This window comes from Pavona decussata, unplaced genomic scaffold (genome assembly GCF_977016875.1).
Source record: "Pavona decussata unplaced genomic scaffold, jaPavDecu1.1 SCAFFOLD_158, whole genome shotgun sequence".
In the NCBI taxonomy this organism is placed as follows: domain Eukaryota; kingdom Metazoa; phylum Cnidaria; class Anthozoa; order Scleractinia; family Agariciidae; genus Pavona; species Pavona decussata.
Window position 1 is genome coordinate 328,861 of NW_028145570.1, and position 19,651 is coordinate 348,511.

General features: G+C 38.5%; 3 protein-coding genes across 3 annotated transcripts; 2 read left to right on the top strand and 1 right to left on the bottom strand.

Annotated features, from left to right (window-relative positions):
- Positions 1–338: 338 nt before the first annotated feature.
- LOC146464979 (uncharacterized) lies at positions 339–7,094 on the top strand. The gene is made up of 4 exons (XM_085129110.1): positions 339–754; positions 2,625–2,835; positions 4,147–4,919; positions 5,584–7,094. The coding sequence occupies exons 1-4, from the start codon at positions 394–396 to the stop codon at positions 6,264–6,266; spliced, it is 2,028 nt and encodes a 675-aa protein (XP_084985236.1). The 5' UTR covers positions 339–393; the 3' UTR covers positions 6,267–7,094.
- Positions 7,095–7,439: 345 nt separating this feature from the next.
- Positions 7,440–12,763, bottom strand: LOC146464980 (uncharacterized). Its single transcript, XM_085129112.1, has 6 exons — positions 12,622–12,763; positions 12,148–12,253; positions 11,740–11,788; positions 9,163–9,314; positions 8,648–8,742; positions 7,440–8,522 (listed from the first exon to the last, which is right to left on the bottom strand). Exons 1-6 carry the CDS (start codon positions 12,687–12,689, stop codon positions 8,378–8,380), a joined length of 615 nt encoding a protein of 204 aa, XP_084985238.1. The 5' UTR covers positions 12,690–12,763; the 3' UTR covers positions 7,440–8,377.
- On the top strand, positions 12,750–19,288 carry LOC146464981 (centromere protein M-like). Its single transcript, XM_085129111.1, has 6 exons — positions 12,750–12,878; positions 13,025–13,104; positions 13,308–13,406; positions 15,700–15,779; positions 18,340–18,431; positions 18,742–19,288. The coding sequence occupies exons 1-6, from the start codon at positions 12,798–12,800 to the stop codon at positions 18,889–18,891; spliced, it is 582 nt and encodes a 193-aa protein (XP_084985237.1). The 5' UTR covers positions 12,750–12,797; the 3' UTR covers positions 18,892–19,288.
- The last annotated feature ends 363 nt before the right edge of the window (positions 19,289–19,651 follow it).

A 19,651-nucleotide genomic window follows, 5' to 3' on the forward strand; every position in this document is an offset into this window, starting at 1 on the left:
GAGGAGTAAATGGTAAGGAAAAGGAGAATTGCGATCCCTGTATTCCACTCCGTCCTCCCTTCGTGTCCCAAGTCTCAAGATACCAACAGTAAAATAGAGGATGTTGTGCCTGTGCTTTAGTTTAGCCCGTAAACATTGTCGTAAATACATATATCTTATAATCTTATTCTATTGACTGTTGGCGTTCATTTGTTCACCATCCTCAGAAAAAATACGAGCTCCTATTTTGTGTTACTTTGCGAGCGTCAACATCTTTTCCCTTTGCTTTGCTTGGAGGGGTGGTGGAGGGGGGTGTGACGTACTATCAGGACTCGTTTTCAAGACGAGGGTTATTTCCCGCCAAATTTCGCTATCTTCCTTCGAAACAGCGTGTTGCGTGTTTTGACGGCCAAGATGGAGAGTGTAATGGAAATGTTGAGCGAAACATTCGGCACAATGTTGACAGTCTTCAATCCAATGTATCCACTAAAGTTTGAACGATTTGGCGACGGGAATTTAGACGACGACCCCGAATTTAGGTCGCATATAGCAACACTAGCCACTCACGGCCACGGTGTCGCCGCAGAACTTGGTGTGAGTGAAGAGTTTTATTCGAGTGTAGCTGTCTACAAAGCCGAGAAGATAGCTCGTATGGCTTACGTACAGGACGATCCTGTCGCTGAAGCGAAGAAAGCGCTGAAAATATCACCGTATTGCCCAGAGGCCTTCAACGTGATGGCACAGTTCGAAGCTAAAACGTACGATGAAGCGCTCGGTAGGTGTTGTTTAAATATTTGAGCTTTCTCTTCTGTTAGACTGAGAGGACTTTAGCGTTAACCTTAGGGAGGCCATTAGGTGTTAGCAAAAGCATGAAGTCCGCTTGTTTTAGCCCAAATTTAACAGTTGAACCTTTAGTGCGTTCGTAAATCGTAATCTGATATTAGCTAAAAATGGAGATGGCATTCACTTGGGTTCGGTTGTCTTTTGACACGAAACATGCTTTGCGCCGTAAAAAAACATGTATTACGGTGAACTCCACTCTCTTGAATTGAAATTAATTGAACGCGATGCTACCAATCTAAGTATGTTTATTTAATAGCCAGATTACATAACCTCAAGCGTTCCAAGATGTACAGCAGCTTGTTACTGGGTAGGGAGGGGTGGGGCAGTAACACTAATTTCACTGAAGCAGTTATAAATTTCAAAAGAGTGACTATATTTTGCCATTATTGGTATTAAGAGTACGATCCAAGGCCAGCTTTGAAAAGTTAGTATTTCGGATTTTTCAATATCCAGTGATGATCAATGCAAACCATAATAGGTTTTCCTCATGCAAATACCAGACATACCAGGCTGCATTTTATGTATATTACGCCGAAGATCTTTGGCGTACCTGTGTATGATTATGGTTTTTGGCATAAAGTGGCGTAAGATGGAGGTAGTACCTGTCGTAAGATTACCTAAGATTTTTGTAAATTTCTACTGTTGAATAAACTGTTGTTATCCAAAAATTATATCCAGGATAATCTCTCCCAGTGTTAGCCTGCATAAAAGGTGCTTATTGAGCCAAGCAGGAAGAGAGAGACATTAAGCGCGAAGCGCGACTCGTGAGCGCGGAGCGTGAGACAAGGGGGAGAGAAAAATAACTGGCCCCCCTCGTCTCTCACTCTGCGCTCGCAAGTCGCGCTTAATTTCTCTCCCCGCTTGGCTCAATAAGCACCTGTTATGCAGGCTATCCCAGTGTAGGATTTAGAGTTTTTAAGTTGAAGGTTGTATTACACTGTTCAATTTTTAATGGGATGTGCCTCACAGTGGCTCAATACACTAGGTTGCAATTACATGAAAAGAGAGAAACAGTCCAAGGCAGTTGCCTGAGAAAAAATTAATTTCAAGGAACCCACAAGGTCAAAAGCTGAGAAGTTAGGAGCCCAACATGTGAAGTGGTAGGTGCTGGTGCAAAAAAAAATTAGGTACCTACTTAGTAATTTAGGTGCTGCCGGGCTTCTGTTAGGCAGCAGCCTTGGCGTCACACAAGGGACTTTTTGCACAACTTGCCTTACAAAGTTAAATGCAAAGGCTTTGGTTTGACTGACATAGGTTTAAGGTACCACCAGGAGAGAAAAACTGAGGGTGCCAAGTTGGAAAAAAGAGTGTTGTGGAAAGAACATGAGTTTACTCTCTCCAACTGTTTGAGCAACTTGTGTTGCTTTTGCATGATTTTAGCCATTGCAAGGTATTGTCATGGATGGGATAAATGGTGCAACACTGTTATGCAAGACAGCTTGCAATTTTTGCCTACCTTAGATACCACCCCATCAATCTACTTTAGAAATTTGTGTAGTATTTCTTGATGGTTACTATTTACAATGTACAGCTGTACAATGTTTTGTGAAGCTTGAACAGTGTAACACAACCACCTAAGGCCTTTCACTCCTAATATCAAAGAACAAATAATTCTATGTTGTCCCTATACTTTTCTTATAAAAGTACTGAGGAGAAGTTATTAAGTATCAAGAAATTCACCTTGGGTGATCATATCCTTAATTCTGATGACCTCAGGGGTTGAATATGAGCTTGCAAGCAAATTCATTAAAAATACATGCTTCACTTCAGTAGTGCTGTTTCAATATTTTACTTGGGTTTAGGTTTTTACAACAAGGCCGTGGAAGTGGCTCCAAATTTAAGTGATGAATTTGAACAAGAATTGTCTGAGAGAAGATGCTGGTCACAGAATCATCTACGAAGTTATTTTCGAGCTGTGCATGGTCAGGCTAACACCTTGCGTAAGATGGGAAGGTATGAGGAGTCCCTCAAGAAACATCTTGCACTGGAGAAGTTAGATCCAGAGTTTTACAGGTATGAAAGTCAGCATTGAGTGGTGTGTTTATTGTTTCAGTATCTCCTACACTTTTATTGTCAAGAATACTTTTTATGGGTTGCCAAGGTAAAGTATATGTCTTGAGTTACTCAAAAACAGAAGCCAAACCAGTAATGTATCAATGCTTTACTACTGAAATCCAGGCCATAACACTCAAATCTGAGTACGAGGACGAAAAAACAACAACAGCAATACTGGGGCCAGATTCACAAATTCTTCTTAAAAGGAATCTCCACTCCGAAAACAAATGGATCGTAAATTGTTGGAAATAGTGTCTATATTCTAAATTTTAGTTTAAGAAGTAGAAATAACATTCAAGTGTGCTTAAAATTAGATGTGATTGTCACCTATTTTTGCTTTTAAATTTCCTGGGCGCAGCCATCTTGGATTTCATGACGTCATACGGATGCTCTATTGTTTCACACAAAAGAACTTCTACTTATTAACAATAGCGGCAACCGTAAGACGTCATCAAATCCAAAATGGCGGCGCCCAGGAAATTTAAAAGCCAAAATAGGCTACAATCATAATTTTATTTAATTTTTAGCATTCTTGAATGTCACTTCTACTTTTTAAACTAAAATTTTGACTTTACACACTATTTCAAACAATTTTCCGTCCATTTGTTGTCAAAGTGGAGGTTCCCTTTAAGTTAAGATATATCCTGCATGTATGTAGTTTCTGAACAACAGACTATTGTTGGAATAACAATAGGCTATTGTCAAGAAACAATACTTAAGATGCATCTTAACTTAGGAAGTCTTTATGAAGCTAGCCTTAGGTCTTTAAAAGGGCCCGCAAATAATCACGTGTGTGTCCAGAGAATACCCATACAGTGCTGTACCTGTCCCATGGAAAGTCATTGGAAATTTCAAGGGGGGGGGGGGGGGGGGGTCTCCAAGGCCCAAAACATTTAAGGGAAAGTACAAAGCTAAACTGGAATTTCCAGAAGGGTGGGGACTCGAAATTAAAAACCCTTCCATGGGAGAGGTGTTGGGATTTTATGGAACAACATAAAAAACACTCTCTAAGTGGAGTGTTAATAGTTAGCAGTAAGTTTTCACATATGATTAACTAAACTGCTTGCCAGAATTCTTTGATAGCTAGTTTTTACCTTTGATGATGTTGTGTATGTTTTATTTTATTGGCACTGCCAGACTTGGCAGGGAACCACAACCGCTTGCACCAATTACTGTAGGTGCATTGACTGTATGCATATTAGGAAACACTTAAAATAGATGGCGGATGTAGTGTAACAGGCATCACTTTTTCATTGTCTGTTTTCACAGCTGGTCATCATTTGCCAACTGGAGATACCATGTCTTGGAAGTTTACATGAAGCTTGGCGATGACAAGGGAGCTTTCAAGTTTGCCATGAAAAAATCCAACTTTGAAGCTTTCCGTCTCTCGTCCTCTTCCGGTGCATGGTTTTGGACTAAAGCACTGCTTGACTACCGTTACAAGCAACACAGAGGGTATGCCGAGGATTACTATGAAAAGGTGCCTAATGAATGTGATCCAAACTCGCAGAATCTGTTTCATAGCTTTGAAGGCACAGTTTTAAGAGCTTTCCAGGCATCTCCGGAGACACTGAGTTTTCTAACTGGTGAACGTAAGCTGCCAAACTGCCCCGTACCGTTTCACATGGGGAACTGGAAGTCACTGTCTAATACTGGCACATACTGTCTGTCAAATGCCGAACTCTGGCGCAACACCCCTGGCGCACTGGAATGGGCTGCACGCAATGCTCGTACGTTCATGTGCTCATTGATGTTGGGTCAAGAGAAGGAAAGCTGCAAGATGATTGGTATCAAAGGGACAGTTAGTGAGTTTGAAGAATTTGTCAGCAAAGGTGTATTCGCGGATGCAAAGGTTGACAGATCTGGAAAGACCTTAGTGCATGCTGCTGTCTGTGGTGAAATGCCGCAGCACTTGAAGATCTTGATCAATGCTGGTGCCAGGGTGAAGACAAGCTCAAAAGAGTGTGGCATTCCACAGCCATTGCATATGGCATGCTATTACAGTTTCAAACCAAAGATCATAAAGATTCTTTGCAATGCAGGTATGTGTCTGATCACAAACCCTCCGTTCTCGCATGAGAGCAAGCAGGACGTACGATTATTTGTCTAGCATGAAATTTTTTAGTGGTTTGTGATTATCAGGCCATGCAAAGGTGTATGGGTTTTTGACTGACATTTTGACAGTCTGAGAAAGATTGTCTTCAGTTTTCAGTGAATTTGTTTGTCAAATAGTAACTATATCATTTTACAATGATTACCCTTGGTACACTATTGAATTGTGGAGGGACAGGAGTTGAAAGATCACTGGCTGCAAACTACATGTAGAGTGAAATGACAGTTTGGAGGAGAAGTAAGTGTTGCCTATTTTGTGGATGAGCAGTGGTGTGGTGGTTTGTATGCTGGTTGTGAGATTCAAGGTCTAGCCTCAGCCTTCATGTTATTCCTTAGATTAGTTTTACTGTGGATAACCCTGTGATGGACTAGCATCCCAGCCAGGGGGAGTTACTCCAAACTGCTTCTTCCTAAAGAATCCGGATTAAGCGCCCGTCATGTGCATCAACTGTGGCTCATGGGACAGGCTACCTTAGATATTTTTTGCTGCTGAAAAATTTGAAAATGTTTATATAATAAAATGTTCACTTTGACACTCCTACAGTACGATTGAAGGGCATTTTTTGATAGCAGGAACATTGTGTTGCTTTTCAGGTGCTGATCCCGCAGACAAGTGTGGTCTGCACTACACTCCTCTGCAAATGGCAGCTGAACAAGGTGCACTCACAGCCTTAAAAACTGCATTTGATTGTCTCCCAGCTCATCGCAAGAAAGACCAGGGAGTCCTGGACAGCATTCTACTTGCTGTGTTCCAGAGCTCATGCTATGAGTGTGTCACAGGCCTGGGTAACCTGTGCCAGCGGTGCCTCGGTGGTGACAGTCCCCACCCTCCAAATGTCACATGGACAGGCGTGCTTGATTTCCTCACAGATCTCAACTACAAACCATCGAAAACGTACCTGGAGAGTATGCAAGAATTTCCTAAGAAAAGGAAGCTTTTTGCTTATTACAACTGCAAGCTGAGAGGAGAGGAGCCTCAGGAACCAGCAGAAGGTCCAGGCTTGGGTCGCAGACCACTGTCGCTAATGCAGCCATCACGACTGTCTGAATTTTTGTCAGCATTAGGGCAGCTTGAGGATCTTCCATATCGTATGCAGAAGCAGCTTCAGAGCTCTAAAGTAATCATACCCAAGTCAGCAACATGTGAAACTTGCAAAGGAAGAGAGAAGAAGATGATGGTCTGTGGACAGTGCCGTCAGGCTTATTATTGCTCAAGAGAATGCCAGAAAAAAGACTGGAAGCAACATAAGAAGTCATGTGCACTCAGAAAGGAATGATCCTCAGTACTGTAATAGCACTTTTGTCTCGGTGTAAAGCCCTCCTTTCACAGGAAACTAAAGGTGCCAGACACATGTTGGCAGTCCCCAAATAAGATAGAAAACTCATGTTTATGCAACAAAGTTTCACAAAGAACAGGTTAAAGCTTAGTCCCAGTTTTTGGCCAGTTGTCTGTGGTGTTGGTGTGTTGTGATCGTAAGACACTCACACATGTAGTAAGTGTTTTCAAGACAAATTTTCAGACAATAGTTTGCACCTCAAAGGTTGATTAACAAAATTTGTGTTTTTATTCTCAGTAGCTTATTCTTGTTTCATACACATGTTTATTATGCAGGACAAAGTGAAGCAATTGCAAAGATGACCAGATTTCTTGACGTCAAAATGTTAATGAATGGCAAATCAGTAGTCAATTTTTGTACAATAATAATTATGTGATAACTTAGGATGTTAATATTGTTACAACTTTACTGAAGATTTTTAGAGAGATAAAAGTTATTGTTTTGTTATTATTATAATACCCTTTTAGTATATATTGGGAAGGTTCATTTTAGCAGAGTTTCTGTGAAGTCAAAATATTCGTGAAAGTAACTTGACTTACTTGACTTATTTCCTTGACCCCAAGGGGGAAAATGGGCCGGATTCATGAAAGTAAGCAAATTGAAAGATTGTACTGTTTTATTAATAAAAGTTTTTTATTTCTTGAAAGCTTTAATTTTCTACTGGAGTTGTTTCCATAAAAGAAAAAATTAAGTTTGACCATTGCATGTATGAGAGTTACAGTTTAATAGCTTCTAATAAATCACAAAATAAATACATGTATAATAACAGTTTTCCTGTCATATCAGTCTCTTTTGCCATCATACATGGGGAAGCTGCAGTTTTAGAGGATCCTGCGTACCTCATCTTTCTCTTCCCCAGACATTTCTGTTTTCTAGCAACAAATTTGTCTCCTATCAAGCCCTGTACCACCGTTTTGCCTGTTCGTAAAATATATGAAGACAAGGAGAATACTGTATATTAAATTATATTCAAAAGAGTGCTGTGGTGCTTACTCAATTTTTCGACTCTTTAATGCAGCACTCATTTGGGGGTGGTGCTTATTTATTAACTAAAACTTCTCGTTTGTCAATAAAACAACTGTTTGCAAATCAAACATGATTATGCAAATTATCTTTCTTTTTTTGTTCTATAACAGCAATATAAAAAAAGGTTAAAAGGTCTCTATCACTTACGAGTGTCTCCACTCTAGAACTAAATAATTATTGTTCTGAATAAGCACCATGTTGTTGAGAGGCTGTGTTGCTTATTCAAGGTTGGTGCCTTTTTGAGCGAATACAGTATGTTGAAATATTGTAGCTTAAAAGGTTATCCATGAGATGAGGGAAGCAATTTCAGAGACATGTATTTAGTAAAGTAGAGTAAAAACTAGGGTTGGATAAAAAATTTGCCCATATCTCTATTAAATGGACTTGTCCCTGTATGAAAACCTGCTTGAAAAAAAGGAAAGAACACTGGCTTCAAGAAATTCTTTGTCTGCGAACCTATGCCCATGTCTGTGCAACATTTTGTTTCTTTTTATGCACTTTTTATAGCAGTGAGATGAGGCACTCAGTCATGTATATGTCCAATACCAGTAGCACACATCAGTTGGTTCAGTTGTGATATGGCTTTCAGAGTTTGTCACTACAGTGATTCATTGTGAGGACATTACAGTTACTGGTGATCTTGGTTTGGGGAGGAAATGGAAAAGTCCAGTTCCAAGTTCAAAGTTCCAATCCTCTGCTACAAAAATAACACACTGGTAGAAATTGTGGAATTTGGAAGTGTTGATGACATGATGACAATAATGGTGATGACGACAATGTTGTTAACGGCAACGACTGTTGATCACAGTGACGATGCCAGTCATGATGATGATGATGATGATGACAATCATGATCATGATAATGACATCTGGTAATGATTATGACAATGGACAATCACAATGGTGATTCTATTGATGAGTGACTATGGAATTTTGTTGGCAAGAATGGCTTTTTTTTATTCTCCCTGATATTCGTCTTGATGTCAGTTGACATTACTGCAAGAACTGGACTCTGCTTTTCTTTTGTCAACTCTTGAAGTGCTTGGATTTACCATGGGATCCAGGATGTTTTCTCTTTTTATTTTTCCCAGGTCGTCCCCCTTGTTCATGCTCACTTCTCTTACGTCTCTTTCTAACTTTCTTGTGAAATCTTTGTCCTTTTGACGTTGCTCTGCAAATGTAAAAGTAAGGAGCTGGTGAACTCTGAGAATGATTATCCAGTTGAAGTAATATTTTAATTTTCAGGAAATGAAATATTATTTTCTTGGAGCAACTGACATTTATGTCATAGCTTACTTTTCAGTCCCTTTCATTGTTGCATTATTCTGTTTTCCAGGAAGTGAAGGGTCAGTAGTTGCGTGTACTTTTGAAGGTCCTGTTTCCATCAAACCCTGGAAAAAGAGCAGATATAAATAGAACAAAATTTAATATAAGAAAATTATATAAGTTTGTTGGGGGGGGGGGGGGGAATGAAATATCAACAAGAAAGAACGTCACTTGTAGTTCCCCAGGAGTCTCGCTCATCTTGGCTTTCTGGACGTCCCAACAATACATTGAGGGTCATGGGTTCAACTTTCTTTCCAAGGGAACTCAGAATGTTTTCTTTGTAGTCCAAATATTTACTTGTGATACGCTGAATGCACTACATCCTACAACACAGACAGATGCACTAGAAACACCATCTATCATATGCATGATGTACTACAGGGGTGTGTAATCTAGTTTTTGATTACTCCATCCTGGAATGATTAGTCAACAGAGCCTTTTTATAAAGAAATGTGACCTTTTACTGTAAAATATCTGTTGCTCACCCTGTTTGGTCCAATACATGGAAATTGTCCACTGTCCAAGTTGACATCATTGATGGTGGTAACCGTGACAACATGCTCAGGATGATCATAAGTTGTGTGCACTGATGGATCCTCTTGTTGATCTTCATCTTCATCATCTGATTCAAGAGCCTCTAGAGTGCCAAAGAATACTTGTGGGTTATAAATTCTTAAGTTACATGTATGGTATTGTCAAAAGTAAAATACTGAACTTGAAAACAAACAAAGCAACCGGCCCCGATGAAGTCGCCCCAAGGCTACTCAGGCTACTGGGAGAAACGGTGGCACCCCCGCTGACATCTCTAATTACGTCAAGCTTTAAGACAGGCGTTGTCCCCCTACAGAGGAAAACAGCAAAACTAACGACAATACACAAAAAAGATGACGCAACGGACAGAGGAAATTATCGTCCTCTCTCCATCCTCAGTGTGCCAAGCAAGTTCTCGGAGTCGTGTGTTAATGACGTGATTGTTGACCACGTGCTTAACTCTAATCGCCTGGTAACAGATAATCAATGGGCATATCGCAAGGGCTACTCCACTGAGCTCCTCCTTGTTCATTTAACGGAAACCTGGAGACATTCAATAGACTCTGGTTATGTGGTGGGCGTGGCCTTCATTGATTTCAAGAAAGCCTTCGATTGCGTTGATCACAACATCTTGCTTAACAAGCTTCGATGCCAATTTGGAATGCGCGGTTGCTTATTAAACTGGCTGACGAGTTACCTCACATCCAGGCTACAGTACACGGTCTTAAATGGACAAAGATCCAGCCTATGCTCAATGTCTTCTGGTGTCCCACAAGGGAGTGTCCTGGGGCCGACTCTATTTACTTTGTACACAAGCAATCTTGTAGCATCTATCCACTCAGGGTCTGTGTATATGTATGCTGACGATACCACTGTATACTGTATCGGGAAAACTATAGATGAAGTGTCTGCTGCGTTAAATCAATCCCTAGAAGAGCTCTATGCCTGGTGCGTGAAGAACAGGCTGACACCACACCCAAAGAAATCAGAATGTATGCTAATCTACAGAGGATCGTTCACTGGCCCTCTACCACCCATATACCTTGGAGGTAACAACTTAGAATGGGTAACACACAGTCGGCTTTTGGGCGTAATAATCGACCACAAGCTTAGCTGGTCCAAACATATTAAGGAATTGAAGAAGAGTTTTGCTAATAAACTAAGCCTTCTAAAGAAGAGCAGATTCTTACCCAAACAGGATCTCTTAAACCTGTACTTTAAAGTTATAATTCCTGCAGTAACGTACGGTATATCCGTATAGGGAGGTACTAATCGGCAAGATGAACTTGATTCACTTGAAAGACTACACTGCAGGGCAGCAAGAGTCATTTTCAATTTTGCTCAGGATCTACCATCAGTGGAAGTCCTCACCAGGGCTAAATGGGACACTCTAAGAACTTTCTATAAGCAATCTATCCTGAAACTAACTTATAAGATGTACCACAATGTTTTACCATCCTGCATGACAACACATATTGTGAAATCGCAATCCTCTTATAATCTATGGAACAGTCTTAAGCTGGAAATACCACCTTTCAAATCGAATATCAAAAAGCATTCTATATCTTACAGAGGTCCAGTTTTGTGGAATCATTTGCCAATTGAATGTCGTATGGCGAATAGTGTGAAACGTTTCTCCAGGATGATTAACAAACTTACTTTGGTCAGAGACATGGACTTTTCTAATTTATTCTGTAGAAGATAGATCCCCCTTAAAAGGAGTTTTTAGGTCTATGATTTTAGCAGTTATAAATACCATCAATTATCAAATACTTGTTTATTGTAAATAGTAAATTTCAATGTTATGTTTATACATTTAAGAAGTCATAAGTCTTATTTTACTTTACAATTTTATTACAGTTATTGTTTATGTATCTTTTATATTATTTACACGACCCCACAAGCTGCATAGCTTAAATACTCATCGTGTCAAAATAAAGGTTTTACTTACTTACTTACTGATTTGACCTACTCCAGTTAAGTGTCCACAGTGGGCTATTATCTTGGGCACATTAATTGTTTTCTGCATTTTTTTCATTCCAGGCGAAGGTCATTTCCACTCTAACTCAGCCCCAGTTGTCTCTCTCTTGTTCTTATATCTTAAGCATGGGTGATGATGGAGAGGAAGAAAGTGCCCCAACAGTGTTGCACACCCTTGTCATGTGCATCTCCCAATTACAGGGCTGACTGAGGATGACTCATAATCTTATGATCTACCCCCTGCTAAAACTATACCTTATGGAAACTTGGAAGATAGTTAACTAATTTTAATCCAAAAGCAGTTTTGCCACTTTACTCTGTAGAGCTGATGGGTTACAAACATGTGTATGACAACAACACACCATCAGGTTGCTGTGGTCAATATAAGCGTGGAAGTGAAATATATACATTTGAACTGCAGATGAAAGAATTAAGAAATGAGAGAACATTGCCGTTGTATAAGCAACTTAACCAGCTGTGAAATGAAAGCCTGAGAACAAATTCAGGCTTGAGTAGGATTGAACCCATAAGTGTTGTATTTTGATTTTTACCTAATTCTTTCCTCTGTTTCTCCATCTGTTCCACCATACCCCGCTTTTTCTACCAAAGAGAAAAATCAAACACAATCATTAAATGAATTTAAAGCGATCATTATTATTATTATTTTTTTTTGGGGGGGGGGGGGGGGTGGAGTGGGGGAGTAGTTGGGGGATGAGTGAAGCAGTTAATGTTGTTGGTACATCATAAGCTAAGATGTTGGTACAAAATAAAATAATGGAAGTGAATGGAAAATGTGTCAATGAAGTTGGCTAATGCATCTGTAGTGTATTGGCTAGTACTGATGTATTGCGAAAAAAAAATTTCTTTTTCTGAGTATGCCTGTGTAACTGACTGAAACATACATCTATCATTTTTGTTGTTATTTCACATTATTATGTACTAAGGTAGTTATAACAAACCTCTTGTTTCAACTCCTTTCTTCTTTCCTTTTCTTTCTTTATTAAATCGTCTTGGGCCTTTTTTCTCCTTTCATTTTTCCTCTTTCGAAAACCAAGAAGATACTCCCTATAATGAAATACATATAAAACAATTATGAACAGAAAATGAGCATGTAAGATTGTCTTTGAAATGCACGACTTTAATAACACATTTTAGTTTAATCTATAAATCGTGCAGGAATTTAACGGTCCTTAAATTATTCTTACACAAAAATTCAACTAAGATGGAATAAAGCTAACAAGACCCTGTAACCTCTCTAGAGTTTATTTAAAGCTGAGATCAAACACGTGCATGCAGAAGTGGCATCAGAACAGCTGAGTTTCATGGCTCATTTCGATCCTTTTGTAGCTTGCATATTTCGTAATCCAAAACTTTTTGATAATTTAAGGATAAATAAAGCAGGAACTTGGCAAAAGCAATGAAAACAAACAAACCTGCGAGAATTTTCATCGAATACAAGGACTTTCTTTTCTTTCTTGAGTTTCTTCTTCTTGGCCGCCATCTTGAATTACCACTGGCTTACCTTCAGTTAGTACCGCTGGCGCAGCTGATGCCTTGTTCCCAATCTCCCCATCTCCCCAGCGAATCGCGCGCGAAACTCAAATTAAAAATGGCGGACAATCTGCCTAAAACCGCAAATATTATTTCTCGGTTTACAAAGCTTCCAGACAAGCATCAGGCAACTGTTTTGGTAAGTCAAGAAGTTCAATAAATAAGAGAACAAATTTTGGTTGTTTTCTTTTCTAAACACGGATTTACCCGAATAAGAAGCTAAAGTGAGCTATAGCTAAGCTTATAAAATCAGATAAAATGTATGCTTTCGATTTCATTTTTCAGTTTGTTGGAGCAAATGGAATTGGAAAACACAGAGTTGCGAAGTCTATGCTTAGTGTTCATACCAATTTCTCACTGCAGATGTAGGTCACTTGTCTGTTTAATCCTTCTTTTAGGTAGTACAGTTTATAAAAACAAAACAATTAACGCAATTCTTCCCCTTTTTAAAATGTTTTTACCATACTTGCGAACCGTCCTGACTAGGATCCTTGCAAGTTATAGATGTTGATGTAGACGTCTCTAAATAAAAATTAACCCGTCTCTTTCTTTGAAAACTTATCAACAGCCGTGTAAGCACAAGTCTGCCATTACCAGAGGACACTGAAAACACGAGACCAAGAATCGATTTCATTGTGCTGTTTGTTGACCTGACTAATAACCTAAGGTAATACTGCAAGTTTACTGTGTCAACTTCCCTCCCCACAATTCTTATAAGGTATTTATGTAAGATAGGCAAGTTAACACAGGCCACACAATTGTCCTTATAATAATAATAATAATGATGATGATGATGATGATGATGATGATGATGACAACAACAGCAACAGTTCTTTAAGGGCATTATTCGTAAAACAATGCCCAATGATTTTTACAATAAAAAGTCAGTAAATACTGATATTCATTTATTCATCCTTCATGTGTATATTCATACAAACTTTACAATATGACCAGCTCTCAGTTGGCTCCATAGCTCAGTTGGTAGAGGAAGAGCACTACACTGGCATCACAGAGGTCATGGGTTTGAATCCCGTTAAGCCTGGAGTTTTTCAGGTTACATAATTTAGTACATAATTTTTAATTTATTATTAAAATAGGAAAAAAAATAAAAAGAACAAAAGAACAGGCAGCACTTACTCATTTACAAAATAATTAGGATTGATTTTTAAAACAGGGTTCCATTTTGCCTGAAAATGTTTTAAACTTAAATTGCTTTGAGAGGCTATAAGCTTTTCAATTTCATACTTTCTCTTGACTACATCTTCGAAAGGCAAAAAGAGAGGGATTTGGTTATTTTTGCTGCAATTCCACAAATAAATTTTACCTAAAATTATAAGGTAGTTGAGCAGGTCAGATCTCTCATCTAATACTCCTAAAATAAAATATTAATATATTCCAGTTTTATTTGCTCCTAGGTTACTGTTAACCAAAAGTTTTCAAATTTAGTCCAATCTGTTGAGAAAGAGCATAGGTAAAAGAAATGTTCTAGCGTCTCTCGAGAGGTTTGACAAAACGTACAAAGGTTAAAATTATAACTGTGAGGGTCTTTCTATTTAAAAAGTCAGTTGAAGGGGAGGGATAAGCCCATTAATAAGCTGTATACTGTTTATAGGGTAGAATTCACATTGTGGGGTTCAATTATTGGGTGCACAAGGACAACATCACATTTGAACTCATTGTATGCGTATGATATATGCCCAATATTACTCAAGTGCTAGCTATACATATACAGCTCATCAGGAGGCAAAACAAAAGTACTTGATACATGTATGTTCTTGCATCAGACCATGTTAAACATGCATGCTTGATTAACAAAATGCACTGACCAGGAGATGCTTAGTTAGCTGAATAATATAACTTTATGAAGCACTGAATTCAAAAAGTTAACACTTATTTACATTGAAGCTGTGTAGAACATCAAAAATTACTACGTTATAATATTAGAAACTACCGGTACTATGTTATACATACAGTTACAATGAATCAACTAAAATTTATAAATTCATAATGAAAAAAAGGTTTCAAATTCAGTTTACATTAATATCTTGACTCCAACCAATGATTGGTGGTGGCACGAATGTTATTTGAGGTCTTGATTGCTGGACTAAGACTATTAAAAAGTTTGGCAGCTGAATAAGAGAATGACCTAAAACCAGATTTAGATGATATTTTAGGCATGTGGGTATTAGATCTACTACGGGTGCTATAATTGTGTACATCTGAATTGAAAGAAAATAAATTCCTTAAAAAAGGGGGCCAGAAACCTTTAAGGCATCTAAATGCTGTTAGGCATGTAAGAAAATTCCAGCGGACAATTAGAGAAATCTAGCCTAGATCTCTAAACAGTTGTTCTGAGCTTTCTTCTCTGATCTGTTTTCTGAGTATTATCCTAGCTCCCCTCTTCTGCAATCTCAGTAGTCTATCAAGGCATGTCTTATCTGTGTTTGACCATACAATATCACAATATTCATAGAGTGGTTGCACAAGAGTGTCATGTAAGTACTAGTAGCAATAACTTTGTTAAGGACGGTGCCTACTATTGTCACTGCGCATACGTTCTGCGCATCTCGAAATACTTGGGTTTCCTATGGGTGGTGCCTACTAATACAGGGATATTTTTGCGCGCTTTAAAACTATGTGGAGAAAGCAGACCTTAGCAAGTGATTTTGGTATCCAAAAAGAAAATTGGGGGTAACCATGCATTTTTCAGAGATAATAAAGCTTCAATTTGGAAAAAAGCGCCATACATTGCTTTGTATTTTGCTGCTTTTTGGAATATTTTGTTGCTTAGTTATCTCTAAAAAATGCGTGGCTACCCCCAATTTTCTTTTAGGATTTCAATAGCGGCTACTAAGATCTGCTTTTCCCGCATAGTGATAAACTGCGCAAAAATACTTCGCTTTTAGTAGGCACCGTCCTTAAGATCCAGGTTTTCATGCTGATTTTTCCTTTTCCATAAGCTTTGAAGAAATCAAGTCTTCAGTAAAACATATGGACATGGACTACTTCTTGGGCCACTGTTGTTTTGTATTGACACAAGGTATGTTTTCACTGGTACATCCATGGGTGTTTTATTTTCATGAGCTAATAAAAGACCCTTCCCCTCTTCCAAAGTCAGATTTGTAAATTTGTCTACCTCCACCCCCAATCCCCCTACTCCAACTTCTCTCACAAGATCCTCTGCTCCACCCTTTAGTGGTTAGGGACCGTTCATTTTTTATGAGCATGGGGGGGCTGGTGGGATTTGGGGGGGGGGGGGGGCCACGAGAAAAAAAATGGCACTAAAGGGGGGGGCTACCAAAAAAAATTGAGTGAAAGAGGGGGGGGGGGGTCACCAGCAATAATTGGTTAGTAGGGGAAATTGAAAGTGGCTCAACACAGAAACAGATGAAGAAATTGAATATTATTTCAATTTCCTAACCACTTTTAATTTGTTTTACATACTGAGGTCGAAATCTGCATTTCATATTAACAACAACTGAGGAAATGAAGCATATCTGTCGGAAAAGCAATAATGAATATAAACTGAAGTAGACACCTATGTTTGTACAAGTTCAAATCAATATAAAAACGTAACAGTCTCACTATTGAATCATCCGTGGGGGAGTAGTTTTCTATTAAGTGGTTGTACTCAGAACTATATCAATTATAGATTGTTTAATGTTCTGTTTAATAGTACTCACTTTCATAAAGACTGTTGATTAGTAAATTATTTGAACCCAGGAGTATCAGTAGACTCAGTAGTATGCCTAGTGTGAACATCCAGATTAGTTTTTAATAATAGAACTGTTGTTGGTGACTTCAGTTTACGGTAAATCTGAGCAGAGGCCATCTTCAGAAAAGCTTGTAACTGTCATTTTTAATAGCAGTACTTTAATATCCAGGCGCGTAGGAGGGGGGTTCGAGAGGTTTGAACGAACCCCCTTTGAAGATCAATACTGGCGGAAGAAAAAGCACAATGAGGAGGTTGAACAACTACATGAGGTGTACCATGCGAGAGAGTAGAATGTCCGCCCTGGTTCTAATGCATATCAAATATGATATGCCTGTCAATCTTGACGAGATAGTCAATTTGTTCGAAGGCCTACACCCGAGAATGATGCAGTTTACCAGCTTGGTGTATGACTATCAGCAGATCAAATAGCTATCAGAACTTGACAGGGTGCGGAATGTACATTGAACTTTCTTGTTTAAGTTGAAACAATTATGCTGCAGAAATGATCTATATAGCTTAAAAAGCTGCTGTAAAACAAATTTGTGATTCGCCTAAAATGGGTCTAAAAATGCAGGAAATGAGGTTTCTGGGAACCTAGATTTTCAAAAATTTCCGGGGGAGCATGCCCCCGGACCCCCCTAGTAAGAGTGCCTCCAGTGCTCAGCAAGATTTGGGGCTCAATGAACACCCCTATCTAACCCTTACCTACGTGCCTGATATCTGTGTGTCCGCTGTTTTTTTGTTTAATATGACTCGTAATCGTTGATTGGTATGCTTCGATCCGTATTTTGTTAGTCAGATCTGTACGTGTATTAATTGTTTCTACTCGAAGGGGAGTTATTTCACGTTAACCATTTGCTTGATTAATTTTTATAGTTCATTTGAGAATCTAAATGGAAATTTAGGGTTTGCCGTTGTCGTAAACGTGTTGCTATCTATAAAACGTTTTTTTAAACAAGAGAAATCTTTACCTAAGCAGAGAACGGGAACTTTTTAATAGTACCGTAAAGAAATCACAGTAACAATTACGTTTATCTTTGATATAAACAGTACATAAGCGTTTTGTTAAAGTTAGGAGTATGATTTGTTTCTGGTTGGGCGGAAGGGGGGGGGGGGTCATCAGAAAAAAATAGTTTCTGCTGGGGGGGGGCCATGTGGAAAAAAATTGCATGCTAGGGGGGGGGTCATACAGTTTTGTAGTGGTAAATAACCAAATCCCACCAGCCCCCCCATGCTCATAAAAAATGAACGGTCCCTTAGGAAACAGAAAGTTAAAAACTAGAAAACAAGAAAAAGTAAAAGAGCAAACAAAATAAGTTTATTTTCTTTTGTGCTGATGTATATTAAATTTTGTGAATTAAGTTTCCTTAATGTCCAGGGGTGACTGATATGAGTAAATGCACACCTGTATTGACATTTATCATACCCTAATGACAAATGTTCATGATCACTATTTCAATATTAAATAAATCTGACTTATAATTTCTGAGATCATTTAGCTCCTGAGATTATTTAGCTCAGCACCTTGAATTTCCCACGACTTGACATAAGCTGTGTTTTGCTCAATAAAAATAGTTGACAAATCAGGGTACGCTATTAGCAATAGCACAATTTCAAAACAAAAACAAATGACTGCGTTGTATCAAGGGTTGAAATGGGCCTTTAAAAGGTGCAATGTAAGTTATTAATTATTATTAATATTATTATGATTATTATTATTATTGTGATTATTATTATCATCATCGTCATCACCAGATGTCATCATCAGTATTATTATTATTATTATAATTATTATTATTATTATTATTATTATAATTATTAACACATCTTTCATGTACATGATTATACAAGTAATGATCTGTCCCATGAAAAATTGACATTTCAGCCAAGAATGAAGCCATGCATGCTGTCAATATCCAGGAAGTTACAAGTCTTGCAGACAGTTATGATTCACCTTTAATCTGTGCTGACCTGGAGGTGAGTAACTTTCTAGATTAAAAACAAACTCATGCTGCTCCACTGTGTTTTGTTATAGATAAAAAAAAACAACGGGATGTAAAATTCACTCAACATTACATACATTCTTGTCCTCACTCTACAGATGAGGATGCAGTATTAAAATGTCTAAATTTTGAACATCTAATTTGCAGAAGGTTGTATGAAAAATGACCTTGATAATAAGTTCACTTGAAAGATCATCTGCACATACCTAGACTTTAATAGTCTATAAATATGATTATCAGCTCCCAGATTACAGTTGATCTGTTCTGTTTCTAACTTAATGCAGAAAGAGGAAGACCGAAAATTTCTGTCACAGAAGCTTGCTCACCTTCTTCAAGTATCCTGTGGATTTTGTGCAGATGTCACAACATTACTGCTAGACACAACCAGGAAGTCATTTGTGTTTGAGGACGAACTTAATGAGGTGATGGAGTAAAGTGGGATTTTGCTCTTGCAGTCTCTCAGAGAGTGTATAATTATGAGTGAAAAGAAACAGCAAGCAACAAGTGGATGCCATAATTAACTCAATTTTGCTTGGCATTTTTTGAGTTCATGAGCCAACAACCCGCTCCCATGTAACTTCACGAACAGTAAAGCTACAACTATGAGACTTGGGGGGAGGGAGGGTATATAGTACTGTATGTCAAAACTGTTTTCAACAACAAAAGTTGATGTTATGTGACGTGGAAATTATCCAATGTTGTTTAAACTCCAGAGTTGTCATAAATTTATAAGGCAATTATTTCAGCGGCCTTAAACGCCTTGAAGTTCACGTATTGTAGTCGTATGTTTTGTCACGTCACAATCGTTCTCAGGACGAATTCTCAAATGGGTCATAAAACGGACTGTTATTTCAATTCACGTAAAAAACATCAATCGGTCAGTTGCGTTTGAAATTTAATAAAAGTTTATTTTTAACTGAGTCCCTGGTAGTTTCTCAAAGCTCAAAAAGCTGTCGCGAAAGAATGTTTAGCTTTTGAACATAGCCCTGTTGACCGCCCCTGTTGCTCCTTGTGTGGAGGGAGGGATTCCTGCACTTGTCCGGCGGACAGGTTTACGTTATCCTTTAGAACATAGAGAACGGCCTCAGGCTGTTGGATCGGAAGATTTTGAAAAAACCTGATCATCGATTTGGGGGAGCTGGGATGGCGCATTGGTGAGAGCACTCGCCTCCCACCAATGTTGCCCGAGTTCGA